Raw genomic sequence first — 17,006 nt, forward strand, 5'->3', positions numbered from 1 at the left:
TTGTTTGAAGCTATAACTGCACACTATGATTTGGTACATATTAGGCTCTTTGGACAGCTGGAAAGGCTGATGAAATAAAAAAGAGATTTGCTTCCAATGCCCCAGAACAGTACATATACATCAAGGTTCATTGAAGACATTAATATACGGATATTGTTGCTTTATTTGGATAGTAATATAAAGATAGAGAATAACGCAGACAACACCAGGAAGATATTTTCAATTTAATTTCTTTTAATATAATCTTATTTACATTGTATTTTTTCATAAATGTTTAGTACATAGTAAGTTACAATACTCTTGCATCCATTACACAGTGAACTCAGAACCTAGAAAATGCAGATTGAAATGGTACTGCTTAACAGTCTTTAATAATCAAGCTACAACAAATTTAAACTTTTTCCACATTGCTCGCTCATCATTTAGGTATTTGATTTCATTCACTTTGTTGGAGGATTAATGACTGCGAAGAGACTTTGTTCATTCATGTTGGTCTTGAGGACAAGGACTACTGTTTTTTTTTTTCTTCTAACATTATGGAGAAAAACAGAGAAATGTCAGGGCCACAAAGAAACAGAAAAGATGGTAAAATGGATGATGAAACATTACACGAAAGGCTTATGAGATTTTATTATACATGCAACATAAAACCAAAAGAATTCCTGAAGCCGACTCCTTCTTTCCATCCTTGTGGCTCATTTTGTTAAATATCCAAGTCATGCCCTCGGACCGCTCCATAACATCAGTAGAATTAGATTAAAAAACTAGGACTGGGATGATCTTTCCCTTTCACGTCGAATAAATGTAACGTGGCATTTAAAACACCAAGACAGTTATCATACACTGACAAAAGTATTTCTTCCCCCATGATATGAAAAAAAATAAAAATAAAAAAATGTAACAAAATTCAATAAAACCCACTTTGTGGATTACTTGAATTGCAAGTGAATTGACCATTCAACTCTGGTAGAGGGGGTGATCAAGAGATTAGTGTGGGCTCTTTGTAGAGCAAATAGCAGCTTGGTCAGTAATCACTTAGTAATAAATAATAAAATATCAGAGTGGATCAGAGTGGTAGCAGATACAAACGGAAGAGACAAAAGGTTACCAAAACAGAAGAGCAGGCTCATTTGATCATTTTTACAGCGTAACCGGATGCCATGCCTGACACACACACACACACACACACACACACACACACTCACAAACATTCACACACATTCACACGTACATGTACACGTTCTGGTACGCGACAGTGGTTAAACATGAAGCATGAATACTACTCAATCAGCTCGTCAGACAGAAAGACAATCGGTCTCCGCCTTGTTCTTCACGTGTCTGAATTCAAGGTCTCTGTTCCCAGGCTCGCATTTGATTGGCCGATTCTGTCCTTTGACTCGAGTGTTTCAGGAGTCAAATTTGCTGTGCCGGTAGATATTCTGAAGAATGACATCATAGCTTGTTAAAACTGAAGGATAAAAATGCTTCTTCAAAACATCTGAAAAATTTTAAAATACTTTATTTTTTGTCTGGTTTTTCTTCTTCTTTTTAATCCTTTCCTCTCCCGCTGTGCTTCCTTCTTTAACCCCCAACAGTTCGGTGGTCAAGAGGTGGCATGAGGCCGTGTGTTCTTGGCCGCTCCGTATACTCCGCGTATACTTGATATTCTGTGTGTGTGTGTGTGTGTGTGTGTGTGTGTGTGTGTGTGTGTGTGTGTGTATGTATGTATGTATGTATGTATGTATGTATGTATATATATATATATATATATATATATATATATATATATATATATATATATATATGTAAAAAGTCAAATAGTTTGTGTGCAAGTGCGACTGTGTGCATGTTGGTTCACTCCACAGCGAAGCCGCAGGTCTCCTCCACGGCCGTCAGCAGTTTCTCGTAGAGTTTCTCGTAAGACTCGTAGGGAGGGATGTCTATTCGGTTAAAACTAGGCACAGAGAAGGATAATTAGTGACATCAAACCTGACTCGACTTGCAAATACAAAGAGAGAAACTGGCATCATCTTCTTCTCTTATGTGTCCTCACCATGTATGAGCCTTGGGCAGGTTGTCCGTGTTGGCGTCTATCAAATGGATGGTGAAGAGCCTTGGTCCTGCAGAACCTGTAGAACCTTACACACATACATTCTAGTTATCACTACTCTACTCTGATACACAGAGCACTCGTCAGTCTTCAAATGGTAAAAGTAAATCAGTGGATGCTAATGTCATTTTAGTGTTTCCAACTGCACATTAAAGTGCGCCTTCTAAAAATGTCTGGATTTGCATTTGTACAGTATTTTGTTGTTGTTGAGAATTAACTGGAAACGATTTGAACAATCAAATAATGTGCAGCTTCTAGTGTCTGTGCCAGTGCATGACCCACCCTGAAGCGCTTTGAACCCTTGTAAGGGCACCCTGGTGGAGCCAGTGACGAACTGCAGGAGGCGTCCTCTCCTCTCCTCGCTGAAGGCCTCCACCGCCTGCCAGAACCACCGCACCACGTTGCTTTCACTTGTGCAGTGCTTCAGGCGCGTGTTCGTCTTCCAGTCTGCAAGATCTATCTTCCCCAGTCCGCCGATGATCAACTGGAGGAGAGGAGGAGAAGGAAGAAGAGGAGGAGGAGGAGGAGGAGGAGGGAGGGTTGAGGGTGAAAAAGGAGACAATTCAATTAAAAAGAAGCAATGGTGGCATGGCACGCATAATTAATTAAGACGTTCTTTAAATTTTTTTTAAAAAAACACGTCAAGTGAGGGGCTGGACAGCACGCGTACCTCAAGTTCTTTATGGTCGAAAGGTTTGAGGAGGTGCTGGGGGATGAGCTCACTGAATCCCTTCTGCAGAGCCAGAAACTGGGCTTCAATTCCCCGCATAAACCTCCAGTTCACATAAAGCCTGAAAAACAAAAAACACACACACACACACCACGCAGGCTAAATAAGTACACGGTAATAACCAGGCAACAGCATTGTGCACAGTGGCTCTTTCTGCTGACAAGACATTGTTTACGCTCTGTGTCAAGGGCACAGTTTGGACAACACCCACTTCTAAGACAGAAGATACCGCCTCACTGTTCTCACCTGACATATTCTTTTTTGTTGTCCTCGGTGACGGGGATATTGCGGCCGTTAGGTTTGAGTTCGTGTTGTGAGAACTTCCCAAAGGCATTGTGCTCCACGCAGAACGTGTGGTCGAGAACTGAAGTGATGTCGTTCTCTCTGCACAAGAAAGCATTAGGAAGAGTTAACACTGAAATTGTGATCTGTTCGTATAGTGCAGGAAAAACAACAACAACTAAGGAATAGTTCATGATGAAAAAGCCCTCTGCTGTAAGATTGACTCGACTCGTGTGCCGGTGCGTTCACTCACAATATCCAGACGAGGCTCTTGTGCAACTCCGGGTCAGTGGTCTCCAGGTCGTTGAGCTGGATGGGTTTGCCTAGCAGCTGTTTGTAGAAGGGCAGCGTGAAGCTCCCGTTGATGTAGTGACCATGAAAAACTGCCAGGCCCATCACACGGCCCACAAAGTGGAAATATGACAGGTGGTCCTGAAAGAAAGTAACACGGCCGGAGAGACGGACAGAGGCGGTCACATAGGATCAGAGAGAATCGCCTTATTCAGTGCGACCGTGAAGAGCTGTGTGTGTGTGTGTGTGTGTGTGTGTACTCACAGGGTTGATGGAGGAGTCGGGGTTGATCTGTAGTGTGTAGATATTGTCTGTGGAGTACTGGAACAGGCCGTAATAGGGGTTCAACATTTCATGACACAGCAGGTACAGCCACTCCCTACAGACAACCACCACATTGTTAACAAATGTTAAAAACTCTTACGAGAAACTTGGTGACACATTAATTAATCAATCATTGAACAATGAAAAAAAAAAAACTGAAAATGATACATGATGTTGTCCACTTTTTAAAACCAGCAGCTCTAATGAACAGATGTAGCACATGTTCACTCCCTGAGGAGGCTCTGCAGCAGCTCTAGCTGAGCAGCAGCTTAAGTCCACAAACTGGACGTTAAGGAAATAAAATATTCAACATGAGACAACCAAAAACAATGGCACAGTGGGGGAAAATAAGCAGTGGGAATTTGTCCATAACTCCCTAGATTCTTAAGTATTTTTTGTGATATAATTTCCATTTAGCGTTTTCAACTCTAATTTGGTTAGCTATAAAAAAATAATACAGACTTATGAATGTATACGTGTACAACTTGAACTCAACTTATCATGGGATGTGACGAATATGGATATCCTCCAACAAATGCAAAAGTACTCAGCGGTGTGAATAGCAAATTACCTGGCCACGCCCCCATAGTCCAGGCCCTCCTCTCCCCTGAACTTCACCATCAGACGCTTCTTTAGGTCTTTGGGCCTCATCTTCATTATTTGCCGATATGACTCCTATATACACACACACACACACACATTATCAGAGATGAAAAGTGAGCCACAACACAGTCCCTGAGATCTGTGATGTTCCAGTAAACAGTTTATTAATACGCACAACACTAAAAGAATTGGTTGTTGTGACTGGTCGATGAGTCTGGAGGAGTGTGTCTGTATTGATGTAAATGTTCACAGGAGCTACCCACTCTATCCACACTGCTTTCATAGATCTATCTCTGTCTCTGTCTCTCTGTGTGTGTGTGTGTGTGTGTGTGCGAGAGAGCATCATTGTCTGGTTTAGTTGTGTGATGTTCATGGGAGAGAACCATTGAGATTCGCACCCACCTCAAAGATCTCCTCTCGGGACACCTCTATGCGACAGTGTCCGGCTTGAGGCTGCTGCAAGGACAGCTCATGGCGGAGCAGCTTTAATTTATGGACCAAGTCTCTCTCGTAGCGCGCCGCCACATCTCCATCTCCTCCGCCGACTCCTCCACCCACTCCTTCCTCACCCCCCACATCCATCAGGGGGGCTTGTGAAGATTCCTTTGCTTGGGACTGCTGGCTGGAGGTGGGAAGAAGAAGAGGAGGAAAAGGAGGAGGACAGGGAAGAGACAACATGAAAGACTGAATTGACAGGAAAAAAAAAAAGAGAAAAAAAAGAGCAGTCCTAATCCAATTACAGTGTGTGCATTCGCTCAGAGCCGCTACATCTACTACGATTCAGCATTATCAGCAGAGCTGATGACTGTTAGTAGGTCATGTTCAGAACCAGTCTGACTTCAGCATTACAGCCGTGAGAGATGAGATTAACAACAGATTAGTCTTGAAACCACTTATTTGTTATGCGTCATGGATGTCTGCCCCCCACAGGTATCGATTGACTTTGCCATGAGGGATACAGGAGAGTGTTTCAAGCGTGAGTGCGTGCGTGTACCTGATAATGGTGTGTAGGCGCGGGTCTGTGAACTGAGTGGTTCGGTTGTTGTGGTCCACAAAGTAGATCCGGCCCGACACCGTGCTTCGGACCTCCCAGCCCACTGGCAGCGGCCCAAGCTCCTCGCAACTCACACTGGCCAGGTCCCTGTACCGGTAACAAGTAACCAATCTGAGGCTTCAGTCAGCGGCACAATATCCATGGCACCAGTTCAACCAGACCAGTCTCAATATTGACCCAACATACTGTATGTTCTTAACCCCTTATACTGATCTAAGCCCAGGCGGTGAGGGAAACAACATTTCCTTTTAATCGGTTGATGCAATCAGTGCAGAACAAAGTAAGGAGACCATGGACCAGAAGTACTGCGCATCAGGGAACAGCATGCAGTGTTTTGCTAATATTAAAGTGATATATTTTTTTAATTGCTAAATATATATTTAAATTTCCCAGTCCCAATAGAATAATCCTTTAAATTGCAGGATATTCGCTGTATAATGCAAAAAACATCCCATGTGGAGTGATTCCTCCCGTTCTTTCCATCTTTTATATTCTTCTCAATATCTGCTGCTGCAATGGCCTAGTTTGTCAGAGGGGTTTATTCAAGGCTCATCTCATTTCAGGTTATGCTTGTACTTGACGTGGGGTGTAATCGTACCGCGGTATCCGAGGGTCGTGCCAGGTGCTGACGCCCGTCTGTGTGTGAAGGAAGTACACCTGGCCCTGCACTGTTGTCCGTTGCTCTGTTTTAAAACGAAGAAGAAAAAAGAAGACAGACGTCACATGACTTTATAAATACAACGTGATATGTTTTAGAGATGACTGAAACATCAACAGTAATGTTTGACTGACCATATCCCTCTGGCAGGTCAGGCGGTTGGTGCCCATGAGGTCTGTTCTGAGGGGTGTGGCCATGTCCTCTTGAATCCTGCCCTCTGATTCGCTGCGTCTGAAGACGGCCCTCCTGACTGGGTGAGTCAAGTCGACAGTTCCCGCCCCCCGCCGCACCAGTGGGGTCCGAGTAGGGCAGGGGCTCTTCACTGAAGCATCCCTCAAACACAGGCCTACGAACGCACAAACGCACATGCCACTGAAGTCAAATTCTCTGTTTTACTGAAGCACAAGAAGAAGTCAAGCAGCAACCTCTGGGTCTGATAAGTGAAGCCAATGCGTAAGTGTGTTAAATATGCATTCTCTCTACTGGCCATCAACTGGCAGCTCTTCTGTTTGAAAAATAAGTCCAATTGTAAAGAAGTCTATGAGAAAATGACTCTACTTCTCACTTGATTTATTACCTCAGTGGACATTGTAAACATGAGTTTATGGTCTCAATCGCCAGATCCAAGTCTTCTTCAACAAAGCATGGTGTTGATTTAGAACATGACAGCCCCATTTAGAGTAAAATAGACCATAAAGCAGGGTGTGCTTTAACTCGTGGCTGGCTTGTGATTGAGAAAGAATCAAACAAATAGTTACTATGAATAAAGTGATATTGCAACACAACAAGCACCCAAAATAGGTCACAGTCCAACTTTGCATGGAATCCCAGCATGACAAAGCAGAGCCGTATTAGCATAAGACTGAATTTAATCAGTTCACATGATCTGTCATAAAAATATGCAGTACATAGAATTTGACTACATTTGAGGCTGGTATTTGCTAAAGTAGTTTAGTTTATTTGTTATAATAATATCAACAACAACATAATGATAATTGTTTCTCTGATATATATATATATATATATATATATATATATATATATATGCACTACCGTTCAGAAGTTTGGGGTCACCCAGACAATTTCGTGTTTTCCATGAAAACTCACTTTTATTTATCAAATGAGTTGCAAAATGAATAGAAAATATAGTCAAGACATTGACTAGGTTAGTAGTCAATGTCAATAATGATTTATATTTTAAATATTAATTTTGTTCTTCAAGCATTGCTTTCATCAAAGAATGCTCCATTTGCAGCAGTTGTATAGCTTCTCTCACGAGCATAACTGTTTTCAGCTGTGCTAACACAATGGTTTTCAAGGGTTTTCTAATCATCCATTAGTCTTCTAAGAACACAATGTACCATTAGAACACTGGAGTGATAGTTGCTGGAAATGGGCCTCTATACACCTATGTAGATATTTCATTAAAAACCAGACATTTTCACCTAGATTAGTCATTTACCACATTAACAATGTATAGAGTGTATTTCTGATTAATTTAATGTTATCTTCATTGAAGAAAACAGTGTTTTTCTTTGAAAAATAAGGACATTTCTAAGTGACCCCAAACTTCAGTGTATATATGTATATGTTATAGCTATATGACAGCATAAACATCTGTTGACACACTCACCCATCGTTCTCCAACAGTCCTCTACAGTCCACCACAGGACCTCCGCTGCCGATGCGATCTCGCGTCTGTAAGCTCACTGGAAACAAGCCGGTGGTAAAGGTCAGCGAGATGACAGTGGGACAGAGGTGACGGGGGTCATTTGTACCGATAATATGTCTGTGCGTCCAGCCTTACCTACGATCTGCCCCCGCACTGCGTCACTGTCCGAGGGGTTCAGCTTACATAGATCTAGACGCTGGTCTGGAAGAAGAGGGGAAAAAGAAAACGTAAACCAAAAGCTTTTCCTCTTAAATTAACATCTGTGATTTGCATTCATGTGTATTTAAAAATAATCAGTGGGCAGAAAACGAAAAAAAAGACGAGCCTTACATCCTGTGTCTTTTAGCCTGCTGATGGCGTTGGAGAGCAGTCGTATGCAGCCCAGGAAGCCCGCTCCTTGTCGTTTATGGATCTTCTTGTGGTTCCATATACTGATGGTGATGGAGTCTGTCTTTCCAATGTAGCTGAAAAACAGATGGAACATTCTCAAGTGTCTACACCATGTTTTTCAACACAGTCTGGTATCAGGGTGAACGATCTGAAAAATATTTTATCACCCAACCACAAGGTGAATAAAAGACACTAGTAGGAAATACGTTAGCTCAAACAAAGTGTCCCTTACTGTATGACGACATCTCGAGGACCAAATCTTCTACTTATATTGGAACCATTTATTGAAGGCAAAACAAGAACACCAGTAAGAAATCATTCAAAGAGTGGTGTTGTGGGAGACTCACAGGTCGTAGTGCTGATTCCATTTGGGGTCCAGTGTGCTCTTGACTGTGTCTGTCGAGTGGCATTGACCTGATCCGTCCACCACAACCTTGGCAAATGGATCTGGCAGGCCTGCACGCACACAGCTCAAATTAATAGTTTGCATCCACCACATTGAATCACAAAGAAGATTATTTCCAAGCATTAGAAATGTGGGTGGGAATGTGTATGTTAATGACACAGAACAGCACCGCCGGCAGTTTGCTTACAGTGTTGGTTTTCATGGCGCACACAGACCCTCATTGAAACGCATCATCTCATCACGTATACAATCGTCATAACGGAAGATTCATGCACATGAAAATGAGCGTGACAAAAGGTACTTACGAAAAAAGTCTTTCTTTGCGAGGTTCTTGGCACATAATACTGCAAAAGAGAAAACCATTATGAACAAAAAGCCACACACACAAATATGAAAATGATCCCTGTCGGTGTGTAGGCTGGTATGAATGTGTGCTCGTGCACAATAAACTGCGCGGAGGAAGAATGCTGGTTAGGATATAATATATGAATGTCAGAGGATGGTAATGAGCAGCAAAACTGATGTGACGTGCTGGAAAAGAAAGAGCCGGAAAGTATAGGCTAGTGTTAGGATCACAGAGTGGCAGGATGCCTTCTCTGCCACATCATCTGTGTGGATCCAGAGAGCGAAGCTCACACTGACCCAGACCTCGAGAGTTTGTAAGTGTGTGCTAACTATTTAGTTTATTGTGCGTGTGTGTAATTCCTTGTTAGTTGTTTGCTGCGAGAGCTGGCAGATGTCATTCTAGGTCAGCTCAGTGAACACTGCTGTGTGTGGTAAAAAAAAAAAAAAGCCCACAGCGGAAGACCAACAAACAAATTCTTAGAAACATAAATCACAAGTGCAGGTGTCGCTTATAGAGCCAGTGTGGGCATTGAACAAAAACAAGCAGCGTGTTTTGTATTGAGGGCTGATGTAATGCTCTTATAAAGCGACTGCGCCGTAAAGGCGCAATTGACGTGAAAACCACGATAATATTTACAATGCATGTCTAAATGTCCCCTTCTAAACCTCAGCTTTCAAGCCCATTGTGAGGCGTATGTGGTCAAAGAAAGTACAAAAACATGTACACGTCATGTATTAGATTTAAATATTTTTTCAAAGGACGTTCTTGTTCAGCATCTTAAACCCCTTCCAGGCCACACAATGTAAACCTCTCTGTCTAAAACAGATGGTTTGTTCTTATTTTTAATCCTTGTAAAATACTGGAGGGAGGAAATCTATAACATTATACAATATTAGACTATTCAAACCTGCTTCTTGGTGTTCATGTGTCAGGCGACAGCTGTGACAAGAAGCCACTTGTTTTGGATGCAAAGTTTTTAACGATGGCTACCTTCTTTGGATAAAACATCATTCTATTGAACGTCACGGTACGATGCTGGTTCCAACTGCTTCGCTAAAATCATTAATGGAACAGATTTCCAGAGCAGCGATGAAAAACCCTCAAAATAATGTTGGGCAAGCTACTCTGGAGCATCACCTCCATGTGTATTGTATGTACGCATATTAAAAGTGCCAAACTGGAGAATGTAACAGAATGCGTTTTATGAATACCGTTGGCCCTATTTATCTTCTATTCTCTTTCAAGATAAACTAAATGGGAGCCCATGCTGACCAATGAGGTGAAACGTCTAACTATATCCTGTCAATCAACTTCATTGGTTAGATGGGGAAGAGGGGTGTTATCCAGGGTTGATGCACTACAATTAGAGCTGAAACAACTAAGTGTGGTACGTTAATCTGTGTTGATAATCAGTTCGTCATTTGGTTATTTTTTTAAGCCAAAACGCCACACATTTAAAACAGTTGGTTGCTTTAAACGACTAAATTCTAAATTAAATATTTTAAAATGGTATTATTTATTACATGTTAATAATAAAGCAAGTCATTTGATTTATTCATTTGTTAATGAGATGCTAACCAGATTAATCAAGACAGTGATGTCTTGATTAATCAATAATGAAAATCATTGTTAATTGCAACCGGAAATACAATCCATGCTAATTGACCGATGGTAGGGTCGTATTGACAACCGCTCAGGGATGAAGACCGGCAGTATCGTCTGGGCCCCAACTGATTTTCTCCACCACCTGAACCGTTATCACGGCTTTGAGATCCAATTAAAATCAGGCATGATCTGGTTTGGCCCAGACAGCCATCTAGGAAGTTAGTCAGCCAGCAGTTTCGGATGTGGTGACGGTGTGGTGGTGTAGATGTCTGGCGTGCCGTGGTTTCTTTCCTGTGATTAACCCGTGGAGAATGGCTGCAGGATATCCTTCTCTCTTCCTCATCGACCTCATCCATTCCTCCTCCTGACTCAAACATTCCACACTGAGACCTCTTTTTTTTTTTCTACACACACGCACAGACACACACACACAATGAAAGAAACACAGCTGGAGTGGTAGAGAATCAAGTTTCTAATTTGCCCCTGCTTCCTCTTTCAGACAAGCAGTAGAGGAAGACCTTCTCTGTCACTGTCACAGCTTCGCAATCCATCGGCTCTCATCCTCCACTGTCTGGCCAGAGACAGGGGACACTCCATTTTTCACCGCGTCTCTCTTTTTACACCTCTTGACTAGCTCTTCTGTGGTAATGAATGTGCGACAGGCTCTTTTCTCAGCACCTCAGGAAATTCCTCATTCTGCCAAGGTCACGGCTGGTAAGACACACACAGCTACAGCTCAGCTGGTTCTCAATTTCCCCACTGCCGCTTTCTTTTTTGGCCTTTATGTTCTTTTTTTTCCTCTTTTCTCTTTTAACCTTAGAGCTGGAGGGAGCCAGCGGGGGAAGAATTCTATTCATCCAATCTTGAGGGAACACAGCAGAAACCGTCCGAGGTAGATGGCGAGAAAGGAAGCTACCTCTGTACCGCGCTAGCAACTCCTCTAGCAATTTTGAAGCCACAACATGTTTTAGCACAATCAACCATGTCTAAAAAAAAAACAACCAAAAAAAGCAATTTAGCTCTACTCGGCACCTTAAGCACAGAGAGCACTTGCTGTTCTTCAGGTAATGACAGAAGCCATAAAACTGTGGAGGCTTAGAAGCTCGTTAAAGCTTCTACAATCAAACATAATGGTCCAGTTCTGTGGAACCTTTGCCAATTTGCAACTCTCTATTCATTGGAATCAATACCCACGATCGAGCAAAAAATAAATAAAAGTACCTATCCAGAGGGCACTCACAGGTTTACAAGTTAAATAGAGTGACCCGTATGAGATTACAACGATGTCACTTCCTGTGCTACCGTCTCCTCCACCAAATATCTCACCTACTTGAGAAGATGCCGTGCGCCAGCATCTAAACACGCTGGACCTTCAGCTAACTGCCAGACAAATACTAAAAGTAGGGTTTAATATTCACTCACAAGTTGTTATTTCTTTCTTTAAATGCACTGTATCTCTCTCAGCGAATGCTTGTTTGAACATTGGTGTCCCATTCATTGCCTCTCCATTCTCAATTTCGCCATTTATTTTGCGTGTGCTTTTGGAAGTGTGTGTTTCTGCACAAGCTGCCGGCTCAATAAGTGAGAGGATTAGGAGTGCTTACGCTGCTTCCTAAGTAAGCAAGATCCCCCCCCCCCCTCACTCTCTTTTACACACAAGCTGCTTTTTGTGTGCCTTCTTTTTTTATTGCGTTTTTTCCCCCCCGTTAGATATTTCTCATTCTCTGCACTCTTATCAGCTCTCTCCCTCCCTCTCGAGTGAGTATCCCATCACCTGCTGCCCGGATGCAGAACAAATCAGTGTTTATCCGACTACCTGGCTACAAAATCTGATCAGCATGTGTTGCTTCCATGGGCAAATTAACATTATGCTGAATCACTTTCATTCATTAGAAGGCTTTTCCCCCCTCTCTCGCAATAAAGCTCATTAAAACTTGTATTATTTGACTCAATTATTTCCTGTATTTAACATTGCCCTGATCCTGTTCTGCATTCAAACCTTGCCAGCAATGGGGGGGCACAAAGAGTCTTAAAAAACCACAACTCGAATTGGGCCAGGTGAACCAAGTATGGGCAATACCAAAGGGCGTCCTCAATAATAATTACAAAAGAAAAAGTAATAACTTTTGCTTGCAAAAAGACTATTTCCAGCCAGCACCAGTGTATGTATGTATGTATGTATGTATGTATGTATGTATGTATGTATAAAGTATTTAGGTTCAATAGACTCTTAAACCAGAAGGGGGAAAAAGCAAGGGTTTCTTCATGGAGTCCAGTACTATGCATCCACATCTCATTAGATCATGAAAGGTAATGCAACACGTTGCTTAGAGCACTTTCCCTACAGCTAACTTAAATGTACCCACTAGCTAGCTAAAACATGTCCATATACACCCAACGCAGTCTCTGAAATCTAAACCAGCGGCAAACCTGTCTGGGTTTTGTCTGCGTCCCGCAGAGACACACAGGCCTTTCTGGTGTGGCCCAAACTCTCTGACAGACCAAACAGTGCTGGGCAGCCGGGCAGCACTGCCCTCCCATTGGCTCATTGCACATTCCTCACCCAATTAGAATTCCACTCATACCTGTGGGGGCGGGGCTCAGTCGGGGACAAAAACCTCTGTTTGCATGCAAGCTGAAAAAACGAGTCACTGGTTTACACCAAAACAAATACACACACACCCTCCACAGTCTAATACATCTACACACACTTTCAATACCGTCACCAAAATCATTTCTTTCTGGTATTCTACCAGGTCACTTGGTTACCACTGAGTTATACTGATAACATTATAGTACCTTTAACTGCATTTCTTCCAACTAGGGTTGCAGCTAATAATTATTTTCAATGTCAATTTATCTCTCAATTATTGTCTTGGTCCATTAATTGATCGGTCTATAGAATGTCAGCAGATAATGAATCAGGCTGCGCAAACTGTGAAGTCCGCAAATGTGTTATTGTGTCAGTCTGAAGATTTTCAGTTTACTATCATAGACGACTAAGAAATCCAAACAAGCTGTAGCCACTCAATATTTTCCACTTTCCTTCAAGAAAATGACTCTGTAAACTTCCTTTGTAACTCGTACTCGCTTTTGAGTTTTGTCTGTTTGACGTTCGTATAATATCTTGTTATGTTCCTAACTGTATGTTGTGTTTTTGGAAAGAGTTTCTCATTGAGGGCATGGCACTGGCCCAGGAACTGTTGCCAGTCTGGACAACGAATTACGACACTGTACGTTATACTGGACAGTAAAGATAAACTTAAACTAAAATGGGAAGAAAATGTGACAAGTGAAGAATCGTCAGATGTGTGAGCATATCTTGTCAAAAACGATGGCTGCTCTCCTCTCTTGACATCCCCTTTCAGAAAAAATGGGGACAGAGTTGGAAAATAAACAGACAGCAAGTGGCCCCTGCATAGCATTTAAGAAAAACACATCCATCACAATCCTACACTTGATGTGCCCTCGAAGACTAAAGTATTTAGTCCACCAGCAAGCACATTCTGGTGTGTGTGTGTGTGTGTTCAACTTTGAACCAGAAGAAGGACAAGGCGTCTGCCCAGCGGCACAGAGTGGTCATTTGAATAGAGGCCCCTGGGTGCACAGTGGGGTTACATTAGCTACAGTAAAAACCATTGTTCCAGATGTGTGTCCGTGTGTGTGAGAGAGAAAGACTCACATGTGTGTGTGTGTGTGTGTGTGTGTGTGTGTGTGCCCCACAGAGGGAAAGCCTGACGCCCCCCACACACACAAAAAAAGGAACACAATATTTGAGTGGACTAACGTTACAGGATGCCCAACAGAGCAGACGTGTCAAGAGTCAGCCGGTTGTCTCGCTACAGCTGACACAGCAGAGAAACGACACTCAACAGCCATAATGTAGGTTAGCGTTGTCAAATCTACCGAGGGGCCGGTGTCCAGAGAGGCTGCGGTCCGACACCAGGGTACAAGCCCGTCGCATTCAGGTCAAGCTCGGCTGGTCAACTCAACACTAAATAAAAATGGGTGTAGCTAGCAAGCGTTAGCGGTCAACGGTAACGACAGTGGTACTCGGAGCTAACGCTAGCTGGGTCGGGAACAAGTGTGAGCCATCGATAAAGTTTATAAACGAGGCGTTAGAGAGTCGGTATTTCAAACAAGCTAGAAGCCGACTGTCTCCGCTGTAAAAGCCCCCCACATGATAGTGAATAGCTTCCCCGCTGTCCTCTCGGGGATCTGGTTAGCGTCTGAGCTAACGAGCTAGCACTTGTGCGGCTGTGTTTGCCACACAACAACCGGATGTTTGGGCAAACAGAGAGCCGAGGGGACACTTCGCTGTGTTAGGTTAGCTGGCAGCACCACGTTACAAGAGCCGCTCGCGGAGGGAACATTTAGCTCCGGTTGAAACGTGCACCGTAAGCGCTTTCTTTCGGTGTCGTTTTTTTTTTTTTTTTTTTTTTTTACCTGTCAGTCGGATTTTGATGCTGGACCCGTTCCTCCGAGTCCCAGGATTCGACATCACTCCGCGAAAAACGATCACACAAACTTCCCGTCGGAGTCCCCCAAAAAACACCGTTTCGCCACTTAATGGGAACGCGAAGAACTTCAGCCTAAAAACATGCGGTTTATTTTGGTTTTCCTCACGGGTAAAAAGGTATTATTTCATCGCAAAGTCCTGCGCTCTTTCGAAATCCAACAACACGGGAGAGCATTTTCGGGCAGGCTCAAGCACGTACTGACGTCATGTCCTTAACGGGTATTCTCTGGTATTACGTTACGGGCTCGCGTCCGAGAAGCGTGGGCGTGCCCGTAAATATCAGATTCTCATATTGACACTTTCAGACCTTCAGTTTTGCTTTTATTTTAGGTAGGCTGCTGTATCATACATTACAGAACGAAAATCTCCCTGATTATTGATGCTTATTTGCAGAAGTTAATCATGCCTATTATGTTTGAATTATTTACAAACAAGATTATAATCAGATAACGTTGGAAATCAATAATCATATTTAGTTTCTTTCACATGTAAAAATTGTTTTCTGCTTTCTCCCATCTCCCAAAATGTATTTAATACCAGCCCCTTGATATATAGATATGTATCAGTCTGCCTCCATTCAAGCTCCTCCAACATCACTATTACATAGAAGAAATATCTCTGATGTTATGAATCCCTTTATGGTTATTTTCTTTTTCCCACATGATCTCTCATAATCTCACAACCCTCCCCTGCCTCTGATTTCCATTTTTTCATTTATATTAAGAGTTTTCGATTATTTAAATGCTCCATAATAATAAGCGCATAATATCAATAGCATTCTCGGCATAATCAGGACCAAAATGTAACCAGCAAGAATAGTCGTCATGCTTTTGGCAAAGTGAATTAATTTGAAAGCTCAATCAATATAGTGTCTGCGGAAACCTCCAATATACAGAGTCACTTTTGCAATGGAAAGAAGACCAGGTGAATGTGATTTTAGTGGCCTGTTGGATTAAAAAAAATGGTGTTTGACCGAGTCTTTATGTAAATTAAGTGAGGGCACGTGGTAGATTTGCCTTATCTTTGTTCCAAAATCTGTGTTCAAAGTTGCTTAGTACTGACTTCTCAAGGTAAGAAATGCAATGCTGTTTTTAAGCTCATTGACTCCCAGCTGCACATTAGAGATTACTGCAGCACACAGTTTACCAATCTTAATTTAGTGGATGAGGTTGCACTTCACTTCCTTGAGCTGAATGCTTACATGCTCACAGTTGCAATGCTAATATGTGGATGTTTCACCATCTTTTGTTAATTAGCACTAACACAAAAGGGTGTCTGGTGGGAATGTATTTAGTTTGGCAGCTATTTGGTTTACAAAACCAAGTATTTGAAAATAAGAACAAAAATATGGCCGAAGTCAGGGGATCACCTATTCATCAAATAGCTGCTGCAAGGATAATAATACAGGTGCACTCTTCACCTGAATAATGAGAGGGGGCGTCACTCACAGGTAGCTAGTTCCTTGAATATGGGAATGTCTCAACATGCATTAAATGCAACAAGATAGGACACATCATACAATATAGTCTGCAGTTTAAACTGCATTTATGCACCATTATAATTATGGTAATAATGAAGATGAGACCATCACCTATATGATGCAGATACGACATCATACAACATCAATTCAAGGTCAAGTTAATGCATTACTTTCTCTGATATGATGTGCTGTGCTTTCCGAAATGTTTGTCAGGATTGTAAAGTACAGTCCGCGGAGGGTTGAGGGAGAGCTGGGTGGGCAGGGATGATGGCTGCAGGGATTTGGCTGCACGGCTGCAGTATTAGCTGGTGGAACAAAGGACCCTCTCACCAGCCTGTTTACAGGACACAGTAAATCCACATAAGCAGTGAAACGGCTCATGGGACACCACACACTTCCAGAGGCTATGCTCACACACACACAGACACACACACACACATGCTCATAAAGGGCAAGGGCCACAGGTGGACGTGATGATTTGAAGATCTTTCAGTCTTCTTTTACTGAGAAGCATTTTTTGTTTTAGTCTCTTCTTC

The 17,006-nt window shown here is 42.5% G+C and overlaps 1 protein-coding gene across 2 annotated transcripts; it reads right to left on the reverse strand.

Annotated features, from left to right (window-relative positions):
• Nucleotides 1-1,763: 1,763 nt before the first annotated feature.
• Nucleotides 1,764-15,201, reverse strand: smurf1 (SMAD specific E3 ubiquitin protein ligase 1). Of its 2 annotated transcripts, none has more exons than XM_034539103.1 (18): nt 14,918-15,201; nt 8,826-8,864; nt 8,462-8,570; nt 8,055-8,188; nt 7,860-7,925; nt 7,686-7,761; nt 6,187-6,398; nt 5,993-6,077; nt 5,335-5,481; nt 4,743-4,962; nt 4,309-4,412; nt 3,678-3,792; nt 3,376-3,554; nt 3,087-3,224; nt 2,781-2,901; nt 2,393-2,594; nt 2,054-2,129; nt 1,764-1,954 (listed from the first exon to the last, which is right to left on the reverse strand). In XM_034539103.1, exons 1-18 carry the CDS (start codon nt 14,970-14,972, stop codon nt 1,855-1,857), a joined length of 2,178 nt encoding a protein of 725 aa, XP_034394994.1. In that variant the 5' UTR covers nt 14,973-15,201; the 3' UTR covers nt 1,764-1,854. The 2 variants fall into 2 exon arrangements, with proteins under 2 accessions (XP_034394994.1, XP_034394992.1); XM_034539101.1 differs by having other exon boundaries at nt 2,054-2,138.
• Between the last annotated feature and the right edge of the window lie 1,805 nt (nt 15,202-17,006).

Source organism: Cyclopterus lumpus, chromosome 8 (genome assembly GCF_009769545.1).
Source record: "Cyclopterus lumpus isolate fCycLum1 chromosome 8, fCycLum1.pri, whole genome shotgun sequence".
Taxonomy (NCBI): domain Eukaryota; kingdom Metazoa; phylum Chordata; class Actinopteri; order Perciformes; family Cyclopteridae; genus Cyclopterus; species Cyclopterus lumpus.

Bases quoted from the DNA above. Each gene is read 5' to 3' on its own strand.
- smurf1 (XM_034539101.1), bottom strand. From the start codon at position 14,972: ATGTCGAATCCTGGGACTCGGAGGAACGGGTCCAGCATCAAAATCCGA. The intron at 8,865-14,917 runs GTAAAAAAAAAA...TCTCTTTTGCAG, and splicing joins CATCAAAATCCGACTGACAG to TATTATGTGCCAAGAACCTC. The intron at 4,963-5,334 runs GTACACGCACGC...TCCCACCTCCAG, and splicing joins CGCCTACACACCATTATCAG to CCAGCAGTCCCAAGCAAAGG.